General features: G+C 41.0%; 1 protein-coding gene across 1 annotated transcript; it reads left to right on the top strand.

Moving 5' to 3' along the window:
* Positions 1 to 1,810: 1,810 nt before the first annotated feature.
* fbxl20 (F-box and leucine-rich repeat protein 20) lies at positions 1,811 to 15,889 on the top strand. Its single transcript, XM_044180338.1, has 15 exons — positions 1,811 to 2,095; positions 5,350 to 5,411; positions 6,268 to 6,322; positions 6,473 to 6,547; positions 6,696 to 6,790; positions 6,912 to 6,980; positions 7,061 to 7,156; positions 7,477 to 7,603; positions 8,270 to 8,344; positions 9,113 to 9,243; positions 9,862 to 9,922; positions 10,114 to 10,158; positions 10,248 to 10,304; positions 10,431 to 10,643; positions 12,456 to 15,889. Exons 1-15 carry the CDS (start codon positions 2,054 to 2,056, stop codon positions 12,561 to 12,563), a joined length of 1,311 nt encoding a protein of 436 aa, XP_044036273.1. The 5' UTR covers positions 1,811 to 2,053; the 3' UTR covers positions 12,564 to 15,889.
* Positions 15,890 to 17,500: the final 1,611 nt, after the last annotated feature.

Below are 17,500 nucleotides of genomic sequence, written 5' to 3' on the forward strand. Positions count from 1 at the left end.
GGCCCCTGTGTCAAAATCTAGTTTTAAGACCTGCTTTATCTCATTGCATATTCCTAAATTAATGTGTTTATTCAAAATACTCCACAGCAAATCTCAGGCCAGGTAATATTCTAGCAAATACAGCACAGAAAAACTGTATACATTGCACAGAGAGTGGGAGGAGTGTGGGGTTAATAGGGGCCTACCAATGCATTTGTACCCTGGGAACCCACGGCAGGTTAATCCAGGCATGTACTGTATGGAGGCTTTTTGATATTGCACAAAGGACTGCGTATTATGTGACAAAAACATCTCTCAAAGACTCAAAGACACAAGTTAGGTGTTAGGTCTAGTAGAAAACAGTTAAGTCAGATTTAGCATCAGTATTAGAAACACTAGTGAAGTTTTTAGTAAGTACTTCCATGTGTCAAGTTGATAACACTGGTAACTGGAGTCAAATTTGAGTCCTATGTGACTTGAGTTTCCACATGTCCCTCTGGTACTGGATTTTTGCTGTTCCAATCAGGCCTTATATTACAAGGACAAAGCCCAAGTATGACATCTCATTGTATGTACTGAACTTAACAACTAACTGCTCATGGGAAACTCATCTTATTGACTCTGAAAAAAGCACATTAATTTATTAATAGGGTGACAACATTTAAATTAGCTGTTGAATGGATTACAAAGTGTCTGCTATGGCAGCTGGACCTCATAAATACATGAAAATAAAATCTCAGTGTGATGAAACTTTAAGATTGCACCGAAAGTATACATTGTTATTCTCACATGTAGGCTACTTTCTAAAGACAGCATAGTAGTTTTACCTGCAGCAGCAATTATACAGTTACTGTAGGTGGTGTTTCCATCAAAAAGCATTTAAAAAAAAAACTCGAGTGCAGGAGGGGAAAGAAACATGGGGAACAAATAAAAAAGTCCCTCAGTTACATTATATTATGGCACTGCAGGCGACATTGAACTGTTGTCAAGCATGTGTTCCCCAGAATGATTACGCAGTATGACGAGCAGTCGCCCTGGAATTGCCAACCGCCGTTAAAAAAGAAGAAGAAGAAGAAGAAGAGTCGCCCTGGATGCTGATTGGATCCGTGTCTAACTGGGGCGTGGCCAGCGAGAAACGAGGAAGTGGCGTTTCCTACAGTACTAACAAAGTGATGTATAATGGAGAATAATAATTGCGATAGAATAGAGTTAATATGCATTTAAATGGTTAATGTGTAATAAGAGGCCAAACCCTCCGCTTTTGTGGTCGTTATAGTACACGAATCTTATTGTGACAAAAAAAAAAACGCTTTGGCCCACACCTCAATGGCCTTCAAGTGGAAATGATTAGAAATGCACTTAAGATAGGCTATTTCTTATTTTAGATATGCATCAACTATATCTACACTCACATACCCTAATTGGTCGCTCTTTGCCTTTAGTGGCGTCAATAAATTTTATAGGCCATCTAGCCCTGAATCCTGTTGCCTTTGTCCAGGTATTCGCGCTATGTGTGCTGTCAAAAGGTTGGCACCCCACTTTAATATTTATCTTTGCTCCTGAGCTTGTACTGGACCCGCACTGCGAGCTTTGGTTAAAGAACCAGCCAACAAGTAAGTAAGGCAGTCGTTTTTTTTTTTTTTTTTTTTTTTTTTTTGTTTGGGCAACATGCCTCAGCGCAATTTCATTATATTTATTATTTCTAAGTGCTGTAGGAGTGGTAGCCTATCAGCTCCATTTTAGGCTGCCAGATCCTATTCCTGTCGGGCTATTGTGTGGATGGATGGATGGAAAGCTGTGCAGGGGGAGGAGGAGGGAGGAGGAGGTGAGGGCCAACCGAGCAGATAAGAGAACTGGCTTGGCTGGCTGCTGCCTGTAACACATATTTTATCAGAAACAAGAGGTCTTGGGTTTGTGTTACAGGCCGAAAAACAACGACGTCGCACCCCAGGAGCTACCGAGAGGACGGTAGCATGATAGTTGTGGAGGGGAAACGGCAGGAAGAGGGCCCGTATCTGCATTTTACTTCGCCTAAACCGAATTCATTGAGTCGGTAGGCTAACCAGCGTCCGACATGGGGAAGGAGGTAAATGGTGTTTCACGGAGCCGGTTTGAGGTGAGTTGACCATCAATATTGACTGACAGTCATTGACACACATTCAACGTAGCTGTTAAAAACGTTTGGATAAAGGCCTACATTGTGACTGTCGTTGTGTTTATTGTAAAACTGCGGTTATGTTGAGGCTGTTGATGCAGCTTCCGCAGTCAATGTTTGGGATTAGGTCAAACGCTGTTGTTTTGTTCAAACAACATAGGCTACAGACTAGGCCTGGCATGCCATTCGTTGAGGACACAAAGTCGGCCGTACTGTTAATCAATAAATTGATGTTTTTTAAAGGTCCTAAAACGTCGTCCTCGTTTCCTTTTGCGCCGTCAAAACAAAGACACTGAGGCTACACGGAGCACGCCGAGGACAGCCCCGGCACACATTAACATATTTATAAGGAAAGGAATTTGTTGACTTCACTTTACTAAGAAGCTGTAACATTAGCTGTCTTATATTTGTCCTCATATCTGCTGGGGTGTGGTTTTTATACGACTTTTGTTTGGTTGTCTGACGAGCCGGATTGTTGTGCATATCCATGGCCGCTGCGGTGGTGGGGGGCCTCGGGTTGTGACTGCTACATGTACTCCGCATTAGCACATAACTATCAACAAATGGGCCCAAGCTGCCACAATGTAACACGCACCATAACCTATACTGATAGCAGAAGGGCCACATGTACACACTCATAAGCTACAGTGTCGTTGTTCTGCAGCATTTACCATAAAGTTTGTGTCGCAGCCGCAAGCGTAGCTGAATATTTTGGTGAAAACTTGTTCTCAAATGCTATGTATACGGCCCGTGACATTGGGTTGTGTAGCCTGAGCAATTGGTGTTGTTTAATCCCTAGCTAGTGTGGGATTTGTGTGTGGTTTTATTTATTTTTAACGGTGCAACAGCTGACGACTCAAAAGATTCAGGCCGTTACCTTCTGCCCAGACAGCTGCGGTAGAGCTGCTGTGTCAAGTTAACCGGATTTTGGACAGGAGAAAACCGGAAGTGGTGCGACATTGCCTTCAAAATAAAATGAAAATTGTTGTTATTGGTGCTCCTGTGGAGGGGATACTTACGCTATAGTTGTTAGTTTAAACGGGAATAATTACCAGTCATGTTAAGCCCCATTGTCTATTATGGTTTTTACGGTCATTGTGTGTATTTTTTACATTGTATATAAATTTACAAAGCCACCGCCCTCCTTTCTTTAAGACACGGAGACACTTGTACATTGTCTGCCAGTGAGAGTTTTACTTTGACAGGCATTGCAAGAAAATTTGACATTCTGTCTGACTTTACTGCTCTGCGGTAAATACGGATCTGTTGTATACCAGCCTTTAACAAAAGACTACAGCACCCTGAAAAGTAGACAGGCATTAATGAACCCTAATTCTGTTTCCCAATTAAAAGGAATATGTAAATAATAACCATACTGTGGTTAATTTTACCACTATGTCGTTTATAATTGGATGTAGTGATGTAAGAGTTGTTGAAGCAGTTTAAACTGTAGGTAGCAAAACAATTTGTTGATTTGCTGGCTTGTCTCTTGGGTATTTCATATATCAGTTGTCCATAACTACTTCCATGGATGTAGGGAAGGATAAACTAAATATCTGAACCCAATTTAGTTACTGATTTAACATCATAGTGTACATCACAGTTACAAGTGTCAGTGTCAGACTGATCTAAATTTAATATGAGGAACAACATAAGAAAAGTTTTTTCTAAAAATATTATCACTTTTTGTTTTGTTTTGCTTTACAATGATCTCTAGCTGGAGGATACAGCTCACCCAGCTTTTTACTTCCTGCCCAGCCTGCTTCACTGACTATAGCTGACCAGTGGAGAAAACATAATGCTCACATTCATGCAGCATCAGGTTCATTTTATGCTAAGTACAAAAGGGGACAGTGTATGTCCATTGACCATGCGCATCTGGTTCTTTGGAAATGGCCCTGGATTATTTGGCCAGAAAGTAGCGCTGTAGATGGCGAGCTGTCAGAGTCAATTTGCCCCAAATACAAATACGAAATGTCTGTCCCTTCTTACCCCCTCAAAATTTTACACGTCTGTGCTGGCAGGCAGCCCTTGCATAGACAGCTGTGTGTGTGTGTGGAGTTTGTATGTTTTTCGGAGAGACATAGAGAGGCTTTGACCCAGAGCTGACTGGATTTTTAAACAGGCAGACCTGACAGTTTGTTTTTGCGAGCTGATGAATAGGTTTGCTTAAGTGTGTAAGTCCCTCAAAATCTGAAGCTATTGTGAATGTGGTTTTAGGATGGGCACCCATAATCAAAATAGCACACAGCATACTCTGTTAGGACCCCTAAATTATTTATTTTGTAAACATTTAATTTATGTTTGGATCATAAATTTTTCAAATTTGTACCTGTAAGAAAGTGCAAGTAAGGACTTGTTGACCTTGTCACAGATGTTTGCGTCTTGTAAATATCATGTGCCTTCCTGCACTTTTTATTTATACACTAAAGCCCCCACTCCTCAATTACCCTGTCCCTGGTTTAGATTTATCTTTCTAAATCAACGGCGGAAAATGGATTGGACCAGATGTTACTTCATTCGCCTTGTTGTGACTGAGTGGATGCTCCCAAACGTCATCGTCTCAACATCTTGCATTTTACAGTCTAGCAGAGTATGATTTCCCTTAAATTATGGGAGCCCCGGAGTCCTCAATGTGTGTGTGTGTGTGTGTGTGTGTGTGTGTGTGTATCTATGTAGCTGGGTCTTATTAAATGCTAATTTATTATCTCTTTGTTTACTGAGGCCCTTTTTGTGGATTATAGGCTAGTAGTTGCGCTCACACAGGATGCAATTATTTGTGTGGAAATCCATTAGCTGTTTGCAGAAGCTGCAGCAATCCATCTGAGAGTCACAAAAGATATAGTTAAAGATATAACTAATTTCAGTGTATATTCTCAGTACATGCTGATGTGGATGCTGGTGTCAATTCAACAGTGTAAACATCACAGGAAGTAAAGAGAAAATATGCACGCAGAAAAGATAACATGAAAGCAGAGGCCATCACAGCTCTGTAGTTGACAGTACAAAATCCAGTCTCCTGTGCTGCTTTATCTTCTGTCACCTTCAGTGTTTTCCAGGACTTGACATTGAATCTATCTCAGCTGATGAGATTACGATAATCTATCCTTGTTTATATGCTGGAGCCGTCCTTGAGTGAAGTGAGTGGATCGAGGGGTCCCCAGTAATGTTAAAACAGGCTGCCAGGACTAATATTATCCTCTGCACCCTTTCAGATGTTCACAAACAGTGACGAGGCGGTCATCAATAAGAAGCTGCCTAAGGAGCTGTTGCTACGGTGAGTGACATTTCAAAACACTTCAGTCAGACTGTCTGCAGGGTTTTTTGCTAGCAGAAATGGCATGCTGCACACTCCACACTTACCTCCCTGCCTTCGCTCCTGAGCACATCCAATCATACACATAAGCGCAATTGGCCTTGCCCCACCCTCCTCCCTCTACAACCCTCAAACACACATACATTGTGCATCTCACGATCATATACTGTATGCTCACTTGCCCTTTAGCAAATATTTCAATTAAACTAACAACCAGGATGCAAATTTCCTGAGTTCCCCACCCTATTCTGCTCCCCCAATCCTAAAACTGTAATTAAAAACAGATGCTTGAGACTACAAAGCATTCAAATTGATTTCAGGAAAAAACAAAAACAAACAAAAAAAACCTCAAGAGCCCCTGAGCAAACAGAAAATGAAGGCCATAACTCAAGCCTCGGCATTGCCCGCCAAGCTGCCTGTGCTGCGGCTGCTGACTCTGTGCTGCTTGGCCAGGTTCAGCGCCCTGATTTGTGAGGCTGGCAGACTGTGCAAGGACTCACTGCATCCCTGCTTCAACCATAGTACAGTTTTTGCTGCACTGAGGGATCTTATAGTAAGTTTCCAGCTCTGTTTCTTAGAAGCAGATTGCGTGTCTTCCTCGCCAGGACCCCACTTTGAATAAACACATCTATCCTGCAAACAGGGTAAACAAAACTCTCCTGCTGACAGTCAAAGACAATATTAGCTGATTTACTTAGACCCCTGTGCTGTGAGTGGAAGCAGACGCAGGGCTGAGTTGAGGGCAGAGTCTAGTGTGAAGAGGAAGCTTCTGGCAGTGGGGATCAGGGTCTCTAAACCGTCCATGTCTGTCTTCCAGAATCTTCTCCTTTCTGGATGTGGTGACACTCTGTCGCTGTGCCCAGGTCTCTCGGGTGAGTCTGTGTTCATAAGGTGTGTGTACGCGTGACTGTGCGCGTTTGTCTGTGTATTTTAGTATGCATTCTGTGTGTGTATGTGGTATGTTTGAGAAACATCCTGACCTAAACATCCTGAAACGGCTGTTTCTCCCTCCCTGCTCTCAGTCCTGGAATGTTCTGGCCTTGGATGGCAGCAACTGGCAACGAATTGACCTCTTTGACTTTCAGAGGGACATTGAGGTGAGTGAATCCGATCTCCATCTACTTTACTCTGACCTGTAACTTCAAGCTTTGCTGTGCGCTTTTCCCTTCACCCTTAATCTGTCATTACTTTAAATCAAGGTATAGAAGCAAGTACAGCAGGCTGAGTGGATTGTTTTTGTTGCAGGGCCGGGTGGTGGAGAACATCTCAAAGCGATGTGGGGGGTTCCTTAGGAAGCTGAGTCTGCGAGGTTGCTTGGGTGTGGGTGACAGCGCCCTGAAGTGAGTTTGCCAAGGACTTGGCCTGACAGAAATTCTAATTCTAGTTAAGATCCTGGGGAGGGAAAGACGGGCATGTTCAGTTTGATTGCCATCACATAAATGTTTTGGTTTTTTTCTGAAGGACATTCTCGCAGAACTGCAGGAACATCGAGCTGCTTAGTCTGAATGGCTGCACCAAGATCACTGACAGGTGTGTGCATTGTTCTGGGATGCCAGTGTATCAGAATGTCACTTCTCCTTCAAAACGCTCATCGCCTTTCTCTTCTGCAGCACGTGTAATAGCCTCAGTAAGTTCTGTCCAAAGCTGAAGCACCTGGACCTCGCCTCCTGTACCTCAATCACCAACCTGTCACTCAAAGCTCTCAGGTGTGTAGGGTCAACGTTGGGGTGTATACTTCCACTGAATTTACAACATATTAAGGATCATTATTCAACACCATCAGATACCAGCTGTTTTCCCTCATTGATTTCCTCTATTAAACATTAAAAACATTTTTATACATTTGATAATGTATGTGGATTTTACAAGGTACTTTATCAGGAAGATTTCTCCAATACTGTGTACTTTCAGTGTATATTTTCTATATTCTCCCTCTCTCTCATTGCTGTGTTCTTCTTTTGCAATCTTTTGTGCTTTCTTTTTTTTTTCCACCTCTCACCTGTCTTTTCTAATTTCCTCTTGCCAGTGAGGGTTGTCCCCTGCTGGAGCAGCTCAACATCTCCTGGTGTGACCAGGTCACCAAGGATGGCATCCAGGCCCTGGTGCGGTCCTGCCCTGGACTCAAAGGCCTTTTCCTCAAGGGTTGCACACAGGTATGGTAAAAGGCTTAGTATGAGCTGGAGATGCAGACCAGACAGATGATGGTGTAGGTGCTCAGAGTACAATGTGTTGCCAATCATTTAATTCAATATAAAACTTAATTGGATAAATATGAAAGCAACTTGATTTGTAGAACGTGTTGTTTGGTTCAATTGGTGGCCTGTTAAACGCACAGTTCTTATTTCTCAACACTACACTTGTGTAGGTGGCACTGTTTTTAAATTTTTTTTTTTTTTGTTTTTTTATGTTTCGTCATAGTGGCCATCATTTATCACGATAAGTTCCTCTTATTGTCAGTCCAAGTAGAACACAACTGCTGATACCGCAAACATAAAATGTCACTTCCTTTGCAACAGAGGATGCTTCTGAGGAAAGACATGCCAGACACAGTTTACAGCAAACGTAAAAGCCTTTATATAGTGCCATCCTGGTATATCAACAGTACGGTGTGAAAAGACAACCACATATTTCTATGAAGATGTCACAGATCATTTAATTTAAAGGACAAAACAAATCACAACATGTACACTCGGTTGCCAGAGGTGTCGATTCAACTTTGTGGTCATTTTAGAGGCTGTAGTTTGCGGTGCTGTTGAATTGTATTGTGTTGTACCAAGAGGTGTTATAATATATTGAACAACTCTCAATCTCTTCCACAGTTAGAGGACGAGGCTCTGAAGCATATCGGGGCTCACTGTCCAGAGCTGGTCACACTCAACTTGCAGACATGCTCAGTAAGTACAGTTAACAAGGCTAGAAGACGAACCAGTTTAATCTGGAAAAACACAATTGTTTTACAATTTCAATGACACTTTGTAGTAACATTTAATTATGTTTAAAATGAATGCTTCCCTGTAAACATTGTTATAAAACCCCTGAATTTTGTCTTTTGGCATAAAATTAAAAAGTACACGAACACTGTTGGTTACTTTCCAGGGTGCCGGCTGATGGGCACCAAGTGCACGTTGTGCTCTTCAACCCAAAGCCCATTGTGGACGTCCAGTCCATATAGCCAATAGTCTGTGAAGCCTGCTCACACAATGCATATATTTTTCTCTGGCTGTACCTGTCTCCAAAATTCCCCTTATTCATCATCACCTGAATGCTCTTCTCATCCTCCTTCTCCAACTCCTTCTCATCTCACACCTCAGGAATTCATCATCTCACGTTGCCCCAGTTGTTCCTCCTCTTTGTTACACTGCTTTTCTCTCCTCTTCCTTTTCTCTTGCCCAGCTCTTCCTCAACTGTTCTTCCTCTGCCTGATCACCACTGAGTTTTCTTGAACAATACTTAAAACAGAAAATGCAGGGGAAAAGAAATGGCTCTCATTAGCTGAGTGTTAAGGTGGTACATGAATATACTGTATGTAAAGTCATACACTGATTGCTTTTGATGCATAGCTACAAGTGAGCAAAGGAAAAGTTGGCGTGTTTTCACATCTCACAATGGATGTGGATTTAAGTGACACCACACATACACAAACACACACTTTCTGTGAGCAGCAGATCACAGATGAGGGCCTCATCACAATTTGCCGGGGTTGCCACCGCCTGCAGTCTCTGTGTGTGTCGGGCTGTGCCAATATCACAGATGCTATCCTGCATGCCCTGGGACAGAACTGCCCTCGCCTCAGGTGAATTTACACACCTACACACACACACACCCTCTCTCTGAATTTAACTGTGCACCACTTCTTAGACTCTGCAAAAGCCCCTAAAAATGTTTCCATTTAGTCAGAAAATTAGTCTTAAGATCATACTGTTATTGTAAGTCATTGTCCACCTTATCCTGTGAAGCAATTTCACTTGAGTACAATGTATTAAACTTGATTTCAAAAATGTTCTCTAATCGATTGACAGTCTTGATCCTGGCAGGCTGATGCTGTACCTTGCTTTAAGAGACTTTTTTGAAATGGCTGAAACTTAGACTTAATTGGAAAGAAGTGTTATTCTCTCGCACATTTTTGATTTCTTGCAAAACCAGATTTTAAGACCCATTTTTAGATTAAATGGCTTGCAGGGATGGATTTATTTTCTTAGTGTAAAATAATTATCATAAAATCTTGATTAATTATTTAGTCCTGCAGTAAAAATGTAGTTAATAATGGAGATTGTGGAGAGGAATGAATAAATGGGCCTTTCTGCAGTAAAGTTATCTCAAACATTACTACTGTAGATCCAGTTAAAGTCCCAAAAAGTGACAGACTATAAGTAACGCTATTGTATAACTGCTCCTCTTTATCTCCTTTCAGAATATTAGAAGTGGCTCGTTGCTCTCAGCTTACAGACGTGGGCTTTACCACATTAGCAAGGGTGAGCATGGCATCTGCCTCTTGGTCGCATGCAAACACATAGACTAGACACATATTTAATATATTTATTTTTTTATATATCTAGACATATATAAAATATTTATAGATTTTTGGGACAAAAATCTAAATCTCCACAAAGCCTAATTAGTTCATATAGTTTCTGTCTGTTTATTGTATCTTTCTCTCCTGCAGAATTGTCATGAGCTTGAGAAAATGGATTTAGAAGAATGTGTGCAGGTAAATAAACAATCCGAGCTACACAAATACTGTTTCCACTGTATTGAGACTGAAGTTATGACATTTGTCTCTCTTTATTTTTGCGTCAGATCACAGATGGAACACTTATCCAGCTGTCTATACACTGCCCTCGTTTGCAAGTCCTGGTGAGTGTGTGCCTGCCGCTTAAACATATTTTGCTCCTGTAGCATTTACAAGCACCAAATCACAGCTTGTTCTAGCAGACAGGTGAGTAATGGAGCTCCTGTGTTGGTACAACTGTGTTCCTGTAGAGTCTGTCTCACTGTGAGCTGATCACTGATGATGGTATCAGACACCTCGGCAGCGGCCCCTGTGCTCACGACCGTCTGGAGGTGATTGAGCTGGACAACTGTCCCCTGATCACAGACGCCTCACTGGAGCACCTGAAGAGCTGCCATAGCTTGGATCGCATTGAGCTCTATGACTGCCAGCAGATCACCCGCGCCGGCATCAAGAGACTAAGGGTGAGTTGTGTGGGCTAACAGTGAGTAAGCACGGATTCATATGTAGAATGTAGTGTAAACACTCATTTTGTGAACTCGACATATGCCATTTCAGTGCAAAATTGTATTCATGGGTCAGTGTCACGAAATGTATACATTTTAGTTGCCTTTATGCTGAATGATGTTAAGATAGTTTGGAACTCCTAAATGTATATGCTCTCCATCCTAGGCACTGCCCACTGGCTGTGTTTGGGCTCAGTTTTGAATTGTGGAATGTTATTGATTAAGTTACAGAAGACCTTTAACACAAAACAGCTTCTCACTGCTTAGATGATTAGTAGAAGGCAACTCTTTACTTTTCTTTTATAAAATCACATCTGCTGTACAGTCACCATACCTTGTTAAAGGCATCTCACTGAGCTGCACCAACACTTTCCCTGATTAATCATACTACACATCAGTCTTGATCTAAATGAACCTACCCATTCCAGAAATTGGATCCTTATTAATTAATCAGTCAATCAATAAATCAATAAAATGTATTTGTCACATGTAATCATATGAGATACAATTACAGTGAAATGTAATCTCACCAGTTCCTTCAATTTGTGCATTAAAAAGAATTTAAACAGAATAGGAACAGTAATAAAGACCTCTTGTAGTGCTATGTAGCAATTTTTTTATGAGTGGGCCCCACTTTTGTTTCGCATGTGCATACTTATGACGCGATATACATCCTTGCCACTGGTTTCACACTATTCCACTGATCAGCAGGTGGCGGTAACACACCAAGAAACACTGTAATATGTGAACAACGCATTTTTCAAAATAAAAACAAAACCGGTTTTGCAAATGTTATGAGGAAGGAAATTCATTCAACACAATGGTTAGACCTCAAGGACACACACAATGTGTTTTGGTCACAGAATGTGAACAAAACTTTTATTTGTTTTAAAGAAAACTTCTCAAGGCAGTTTCTTAATGAAAGTCTGTTGAAAATACAAACTCACAGCAGGGATGGTGAACTTCTTAGTGAAGTATATTTGATGTCAGGTGGGTGTAAAGTAAGTTTCTGTGGAGTCTGGGTGATTTCAGTTGAACCCAATGTAAAATTTAAGATGGCGCACCAGTGCTGCAACTCATGGCTAAGCCAAAGGCTGTCTTACAACAATAATGTTGTACAAGCATAGACTGGTGACTACTTGTGGCCAAAAGCTGGCCACAGGTAGTAGCAGCACTACAGTCTCCAAGTGAGGAAAAAGGAGTTTACGGTTAGTTTGTAGAGCTTAAAGCTAGCTAAACAGAGATATTGTTTTTAAGAAAACATACATTTGTCCTATTAGCCTGATTAAGGAAGCAACAGAGGAGAATGTTCTAGATAGATGTCATAAATTAATATATTTTGTCCAAATTAAACTCTGGTGTTGGAGTCACCGCTTCACCCACAAGATTAATCAAAACTAAGGTGTGATATACAAACTGTCTGATCGACAACAGTGAGGGGACACTGTCTAGAGAGAACTGGTCTCATCAGCATTTTGATATTATTATTATTATCATTATTATTATTATTATTATTATTATTATTATTATTATTATTATCATCATCAATCACGGCCTGACTGGGTTGGAAAACATGAGTTTGTTGTCAATAACTTGCATTTATTGACATGTGACATGATTTCAGGGTATTGAAGTAAAACATTTTCAGTAACTTACATGTTGCAGCAAATTTCAGCCAGTGATGTATTAAGCTTCCTGGTGCAGCTTTCCAAGTATTTGTATGATCCATTTACACATTTCCATCTATTTTTCCTTTTTTTCTCTCCACAGACCCATCTGCCTAACATCAAAGTGCATGCATACTTTGCTCCTGTCACTCCGCCCCCCTCCGTCGGGGGTAGCCGTCAGAGGTTTTGCCGCTGCTGTGTCCTGCTATGATGTAAAGACAACACCCCCCCTTTCCTCTCCCCGTGTCCCTCGTACACAATCCTCGCAGCCCGTCACTTGACCCCCTGACCTGCTGTCCCCTACCAGCCCCCTGTCATAGAGTACATGCTGGTGTCCCCCCCCCCCTTTGGAGCTGCAGAGAGAGGGAGAGAGCCAAATAATGCTACAGGGTCTCGGGTAACTTTCCCAAAAAACATTTCCGAACCTCTCCACCACACACATACAGTACATACACAACAGGCTTTTACACAAGCTGATGTGCATACACACTTACATACACAAATTAACTCTTCGAAGAATGTCAGAACATTCCTGGTCTGTGTTCAATAGACAAACCAGTATTACAAAAGAGGGTTATGTAAAAATCAAATGTGATCACCACTGTTAAGGGATTTAATGCTTCATCAAAAGAAGTAGAAAATAATTCTTTAAAGAATTACATGACAAGATCTTCACATCAAAAACCATCGTTCTGTATTTGAGTGGAGTTATACTCTTTACTTAATTAGCACTTTGAGACCAATGACAGTTATAGCCTCTAAACAGAATATTGAAGCGGTCTAAAAATCCCTCTTAACCTCTCACACATACTTCCCTCTGTGTGGTCACTTAACAGCTACCTCTAGACGGGAACTGCACTTGAGTAAGACCTGTGTTAGCTTTGTTCTGCAGGCTGTTTATTTCAAAAAGGGGTAGCGATGCAGCCAGTAAACTGCAGACACCCCCAACTCACACATAGAAAGCAGCAGAAAGCCTATTTTGTGAATTTTTTTAATTTATTTTTTTTAAAACATACTTGCAGCTATTTGCACTTACAGTAAAGCAATGATGAAACACTTTACAAGGACTGCCATCTCAGAATTTAAGACATTTTAAGGCATTTTACTAACAACACAGATACAAATTTTCACTTACATGCATACACTGAGCTTGCTACACCTGTACCCCCACCTCTCTCTGTCTCTCTATTACAATCAGAAGCTTCAATATACTGATTTAAAAAAAAGACAGTTTAATATTTTTCTAAAAATGGACACCAATTAAGACTCATGAATGGGGACTCGAGAAGATGCCAAATGTTGCATGTAACACCTCTAGTTTTTTAAAATCTAAATGTAAATATATGAGAACTAAGGAGTCCGAGAGTCGAAGCCGAACAGAAGACGATATGCGATGGGGCAGAGATTGTTGTCTACGGGTCTTTCTGAGAGAACTATGGTGTAGCTCACACATGCTTGTTTAATTACAGATGTGTGTACATATGTGCTGGAGCTTTGGACAGTCAAAATGAGCCGGTACTTAACCTGGAGTTTGACGGAAGAACTGGCCTGTGAAAGCTCATGTCAGCAACAGGAAAGTTATAAAGACACTCATTTGACAGAAGGAAAAAAAAAAAGTCTGACATCGCTACATGAAGTCATGCTGTCAGCCAAGGACAATGGAAAGAAAAAGCCAACTGAAAACAATCAAAGTAAATTTTTCAGTTAGTTTGATTTCATTTAGTTGCTCTTGTTTTCGCATCGGTGACTGTTCTGATGATAAGGAACTGGTGAACCACACGAAGCGGTGAGAGGACGTGGCCGACATCGGATTGGCATCGCCGACTTCTCAACTCCTTTGCTTTGCAGGGGACAGAGTAACAGTGTGTTACACCCTGCCACCTGTGACCTCCTGCGTCTGTCTGGGACCTGTGATGCTGCCAGAGGTAAAGACAGGATCAGACCGGTGGAGTCACTGCAAGAGGAACTCAACTGAATCTTGAGTGCACAATTCTGGCCTGCTGACAGATATGATGGAATAATTTTTGTCACAACGGAGGGCTATAATGGACTCCAGCCCCCGCCCTATGAAGTATTGAAGCCTTTTTCTTATGGATTATTTTCTCCTGCACTTGCACCTGCTTTATTCTTTGTCTCTTTTTCTTCCCATTTCATTTTATAAATGTGTCTTTTACTGCTTTTCTTTCTAATTTCCTCTGGATCTCTACCTTTTCTCTCCTTTTGCATTTCTGTTTTGGTGTGGTTTGGATTGCGCCTGCTTTGTGTTTGAAGTCATGAGTTCAGTGTCTCCAAGCTGAGTTTGAGTCCTCTTCCAGTCCTCAGTTTTGATCTGATGGTGTTTTGTGTTTTTTTAAGAGTTTATTGTTACTAAATGTCCAGTGTAGCCTTTGTCCAGGGGAAGTGTTGGTGCCAGTGCAATTGTAATAAATGTTCAAATTTGAGTTGTTTTTTTTTTGTTTTTTTTAAATGTGAGTTGAGGAGGAGTTCATGATGACATGTATGTTGTAGGTTCTACTTATTGAATGTTTCCATCAAGGAGAAGTCCTCGGGATGGCTGTTCAGGCATTGTGTGCCACTTTAGCAGAATCAAATTTTTCTCCCATAAGAGTGCGTCTCTCTGCTTAAGTTTTATGCCTTGCTTTTCCAAATACCCCTCCCATAATGCACCTTTCCCAAATACATCAAACAAAACAGAAATTGCTATACCCAGTGTGGAATGTTGATCACCTTCAAAAGTCCCCCGTTCTGGTTTAAGATGTATGCCAACAGGCAAAATACAGAATGATGATTCTGTTCAGTTTGTGATTTGACAGCTATGGCAGGCAGGATAATACAAGATGAGATCAATCCAGTGTGATCCAGTCTGATCTGTTTTGTTTGAATGGGGCTTTACAGGGGATTAGGAAACAACTAAAAGTCAAAATGGTGGCGATATCTAATGTACTCTGTCACTGTGCTCCAGGATTAAGACAGTTCACTGGAGGAAAAAGGAAAAGTTGTTGGATTTAGACTGAATCTGGTTGTTACACCTGCTTGCCCTCTTCATGCACTGTATGTGGCATGGGCTGAGCCATCAGTGCAGCTAACATGTGCTTTTAAGGCAAACACTTTGAATGGATTACAGGTAATATTACTCAACCCGCTCCTGATGGTTTTATATGTACAAAAGAGATAAACTGTCAGCAGTCTTTTCATGGTACAACATACACTACAGGCTCTACAAAGCAAAACACCTTATTTTTCCTCACAGTATCAAACACCTCTGTCCTTCTGTCAGACCTTCCACCAGTTTACACTGAAGTTGAGCTACTACGCTCTGGATCAGTTTGTTTCATGCATGTTTGGCCCCTAACACTGGAGTGAGGTTGAGGATAAGGACAGAGGGAAAGAGGTGAATCAACAGTGTGTGTGTGTTCAAGGTAGATTGACACCTGAGAAATTTCAAAAACAATTTTGACAATGACTGTAGTTCATGTAATTACTGTAAATCTTTTCCTTTTTTTTTTTTTTTTTTTTTTTTTTTTTTTTTACAATTAACCGATTATAAATGAATATGTACGTATGAATAAATATATACCTATATTATTAAGACTTGTCTGGTTTTCTCCCTGATGTTGACCTTGTTCTCATTTTATGGGTAATGGCTGTTAAGCATTATTGGAGCAGCAGATGGCAGCAATGAGCCAGTTGTAATGATTCCTCCTTCAGCTTTCAACTGGTTTCTTTCCTTTTCCTTAATTTGACCAGGGTAAAGTTCCCATTGAGGTCCTTTTTTCAAGAGAGACCTGGTCAAGAAAGCAGCATCAAAACAAACAAATGGACATCCTTTGCTTTTACTGGAACCATGGAAAGAGGTTTCTTACAGTAATTTAGATGAAACAACTTATTTGCAGTGTTTCTGAGCTCTTGCAAGATTAAACCTGGCATGGAGTGAATAGAAAATTAATTTAAATTTTTAAAGTCTGTCTTAAAACAATAGTTTGTTGTAGGTTCTACTTATTGAATGTTTCCATCAAGGAGAAGTCCTCGGGGTGGCTGTTCAGGGATTGTGTGCCACTTTAGCAGAATCATATTTTTCTCCCATAAGCGTGCTTCTCTCTCCTTAAGTTTTATGCCTTGCTTTTCCAAATACCCCTCCCTTAATGCACCTTTCCCAAATACATCAAACAATAAACCAGTGTGGAATGTGTTCAAACTGGCCATAAAAAGATCCCTTCCTAATACACTTCCAAAGCAAGTGATAGGGAACAAAATCAACAGTCCTCTTTCCGCAGTGCAAAAATACATTCCAATGTTTATCTGAAGATATGAGGCTTCAGCAGTTAGTCAAGTCAAGTGGAGTCATTGTCTTTTTAGTATCAAATTCCCTTGACTTTTGTACTAAAGACTGTGACAGACTTTCAAAATTGTGAACCTTAAACTTGTGGGTGAATTATAGTTTAATATAATGTACTCACAAACACAGCTAATCATGGAGACACAAGTGTCATTTTACTTATCTATAGTCAAAAACCAAAAAAAAAAGAGCAAAGCATTTCTTCGATGGGTAAAATATGATTCTTTGGGGGTTTGAGACATGATATGCTTTTGGAGCTCATGGGACACTGTAAGCAGAGTGAAGTCTCTATATTTGTGTGTGCTACGTACACATGTGTGAGGTGAAAGCACCACAGAGCAATCAGTATCAGTTTATCCCAGTGGAAAGAGCAGCAGCTCTGGTCCTGTGACTGCACCATGACGACCGCTGTCATGGCTGGGATCTGTCTTCCACTGTATGGGACTCATTTTGTTCCTCTCATGCTCCTATTGTTTCCCCTGTCTCTAAATCACTAAGAGATCAATGTGTTTTCACTCCTGTTTTAATGTTCATTTTTAGCAGCCGTGTTCCGGCACCTGGGCTATCACATGGAGGATGAAAGTGGGTTGGAGAAAAGAGAGAAATTTAAATGTGTGTGTGTGTGTGTGTGTGTGTGTGTGTGTGTTTGTGTTTCCCTCCTTCAGCAAATCTCTCAACTGTTCTGTGTTTTCTGCGTTTGAACACAGACGGATCAGATCACAGCTCACTGCACACCGCCCCACCAAGACATTGTGTTTCTGTTTATTTTTGACAGCAAAGCCACTGCTATACACTAGAAAACTTTTGTTTTT

The sequence above is a fragment of the Siniperca chuatsi genome, linkage group LG21 (genome assembly GCF_020085105.1).
Source record: "Siniperca chuatsi isolate FFG_IHB_CAS linkage group LG21, ASM2008510v1, whole genome shotgun sequence".
NCBI classification, from domain to species: domain Eukaryota; kingdom Metazoa; phylum Chordata; class Actinopteri; order Centrarchiformes; family Sinipercidae; genus Siniperca; species Siniperca chuatsi.

Excerpts from the sequence above, each read along its gene's own strand:
- fbxl20 (XM_044180338.1), top strand. The coding sequence starts at position 2,054 with ATGGGGAAGGAGGTAAATGGTGTTTCACGGAGCCGGTTTGAG. Across the intron at positions 6,323-6,472 it reads GCTGTGCCCAGGTCTCTCGG|TCCTGGAATGTTCTGGCCTT; the intron begins GTGAGTCTGTGT and ends CCCTGCTCTCAG. Across the intron at positions 10,644-12,455 it reads CCGGCATCAAGAGACTAAGG|ACCCATCTGCCTAACATCAA; the intron begins GTGAGTTGTGTG and ends TTCTCTCCACAG.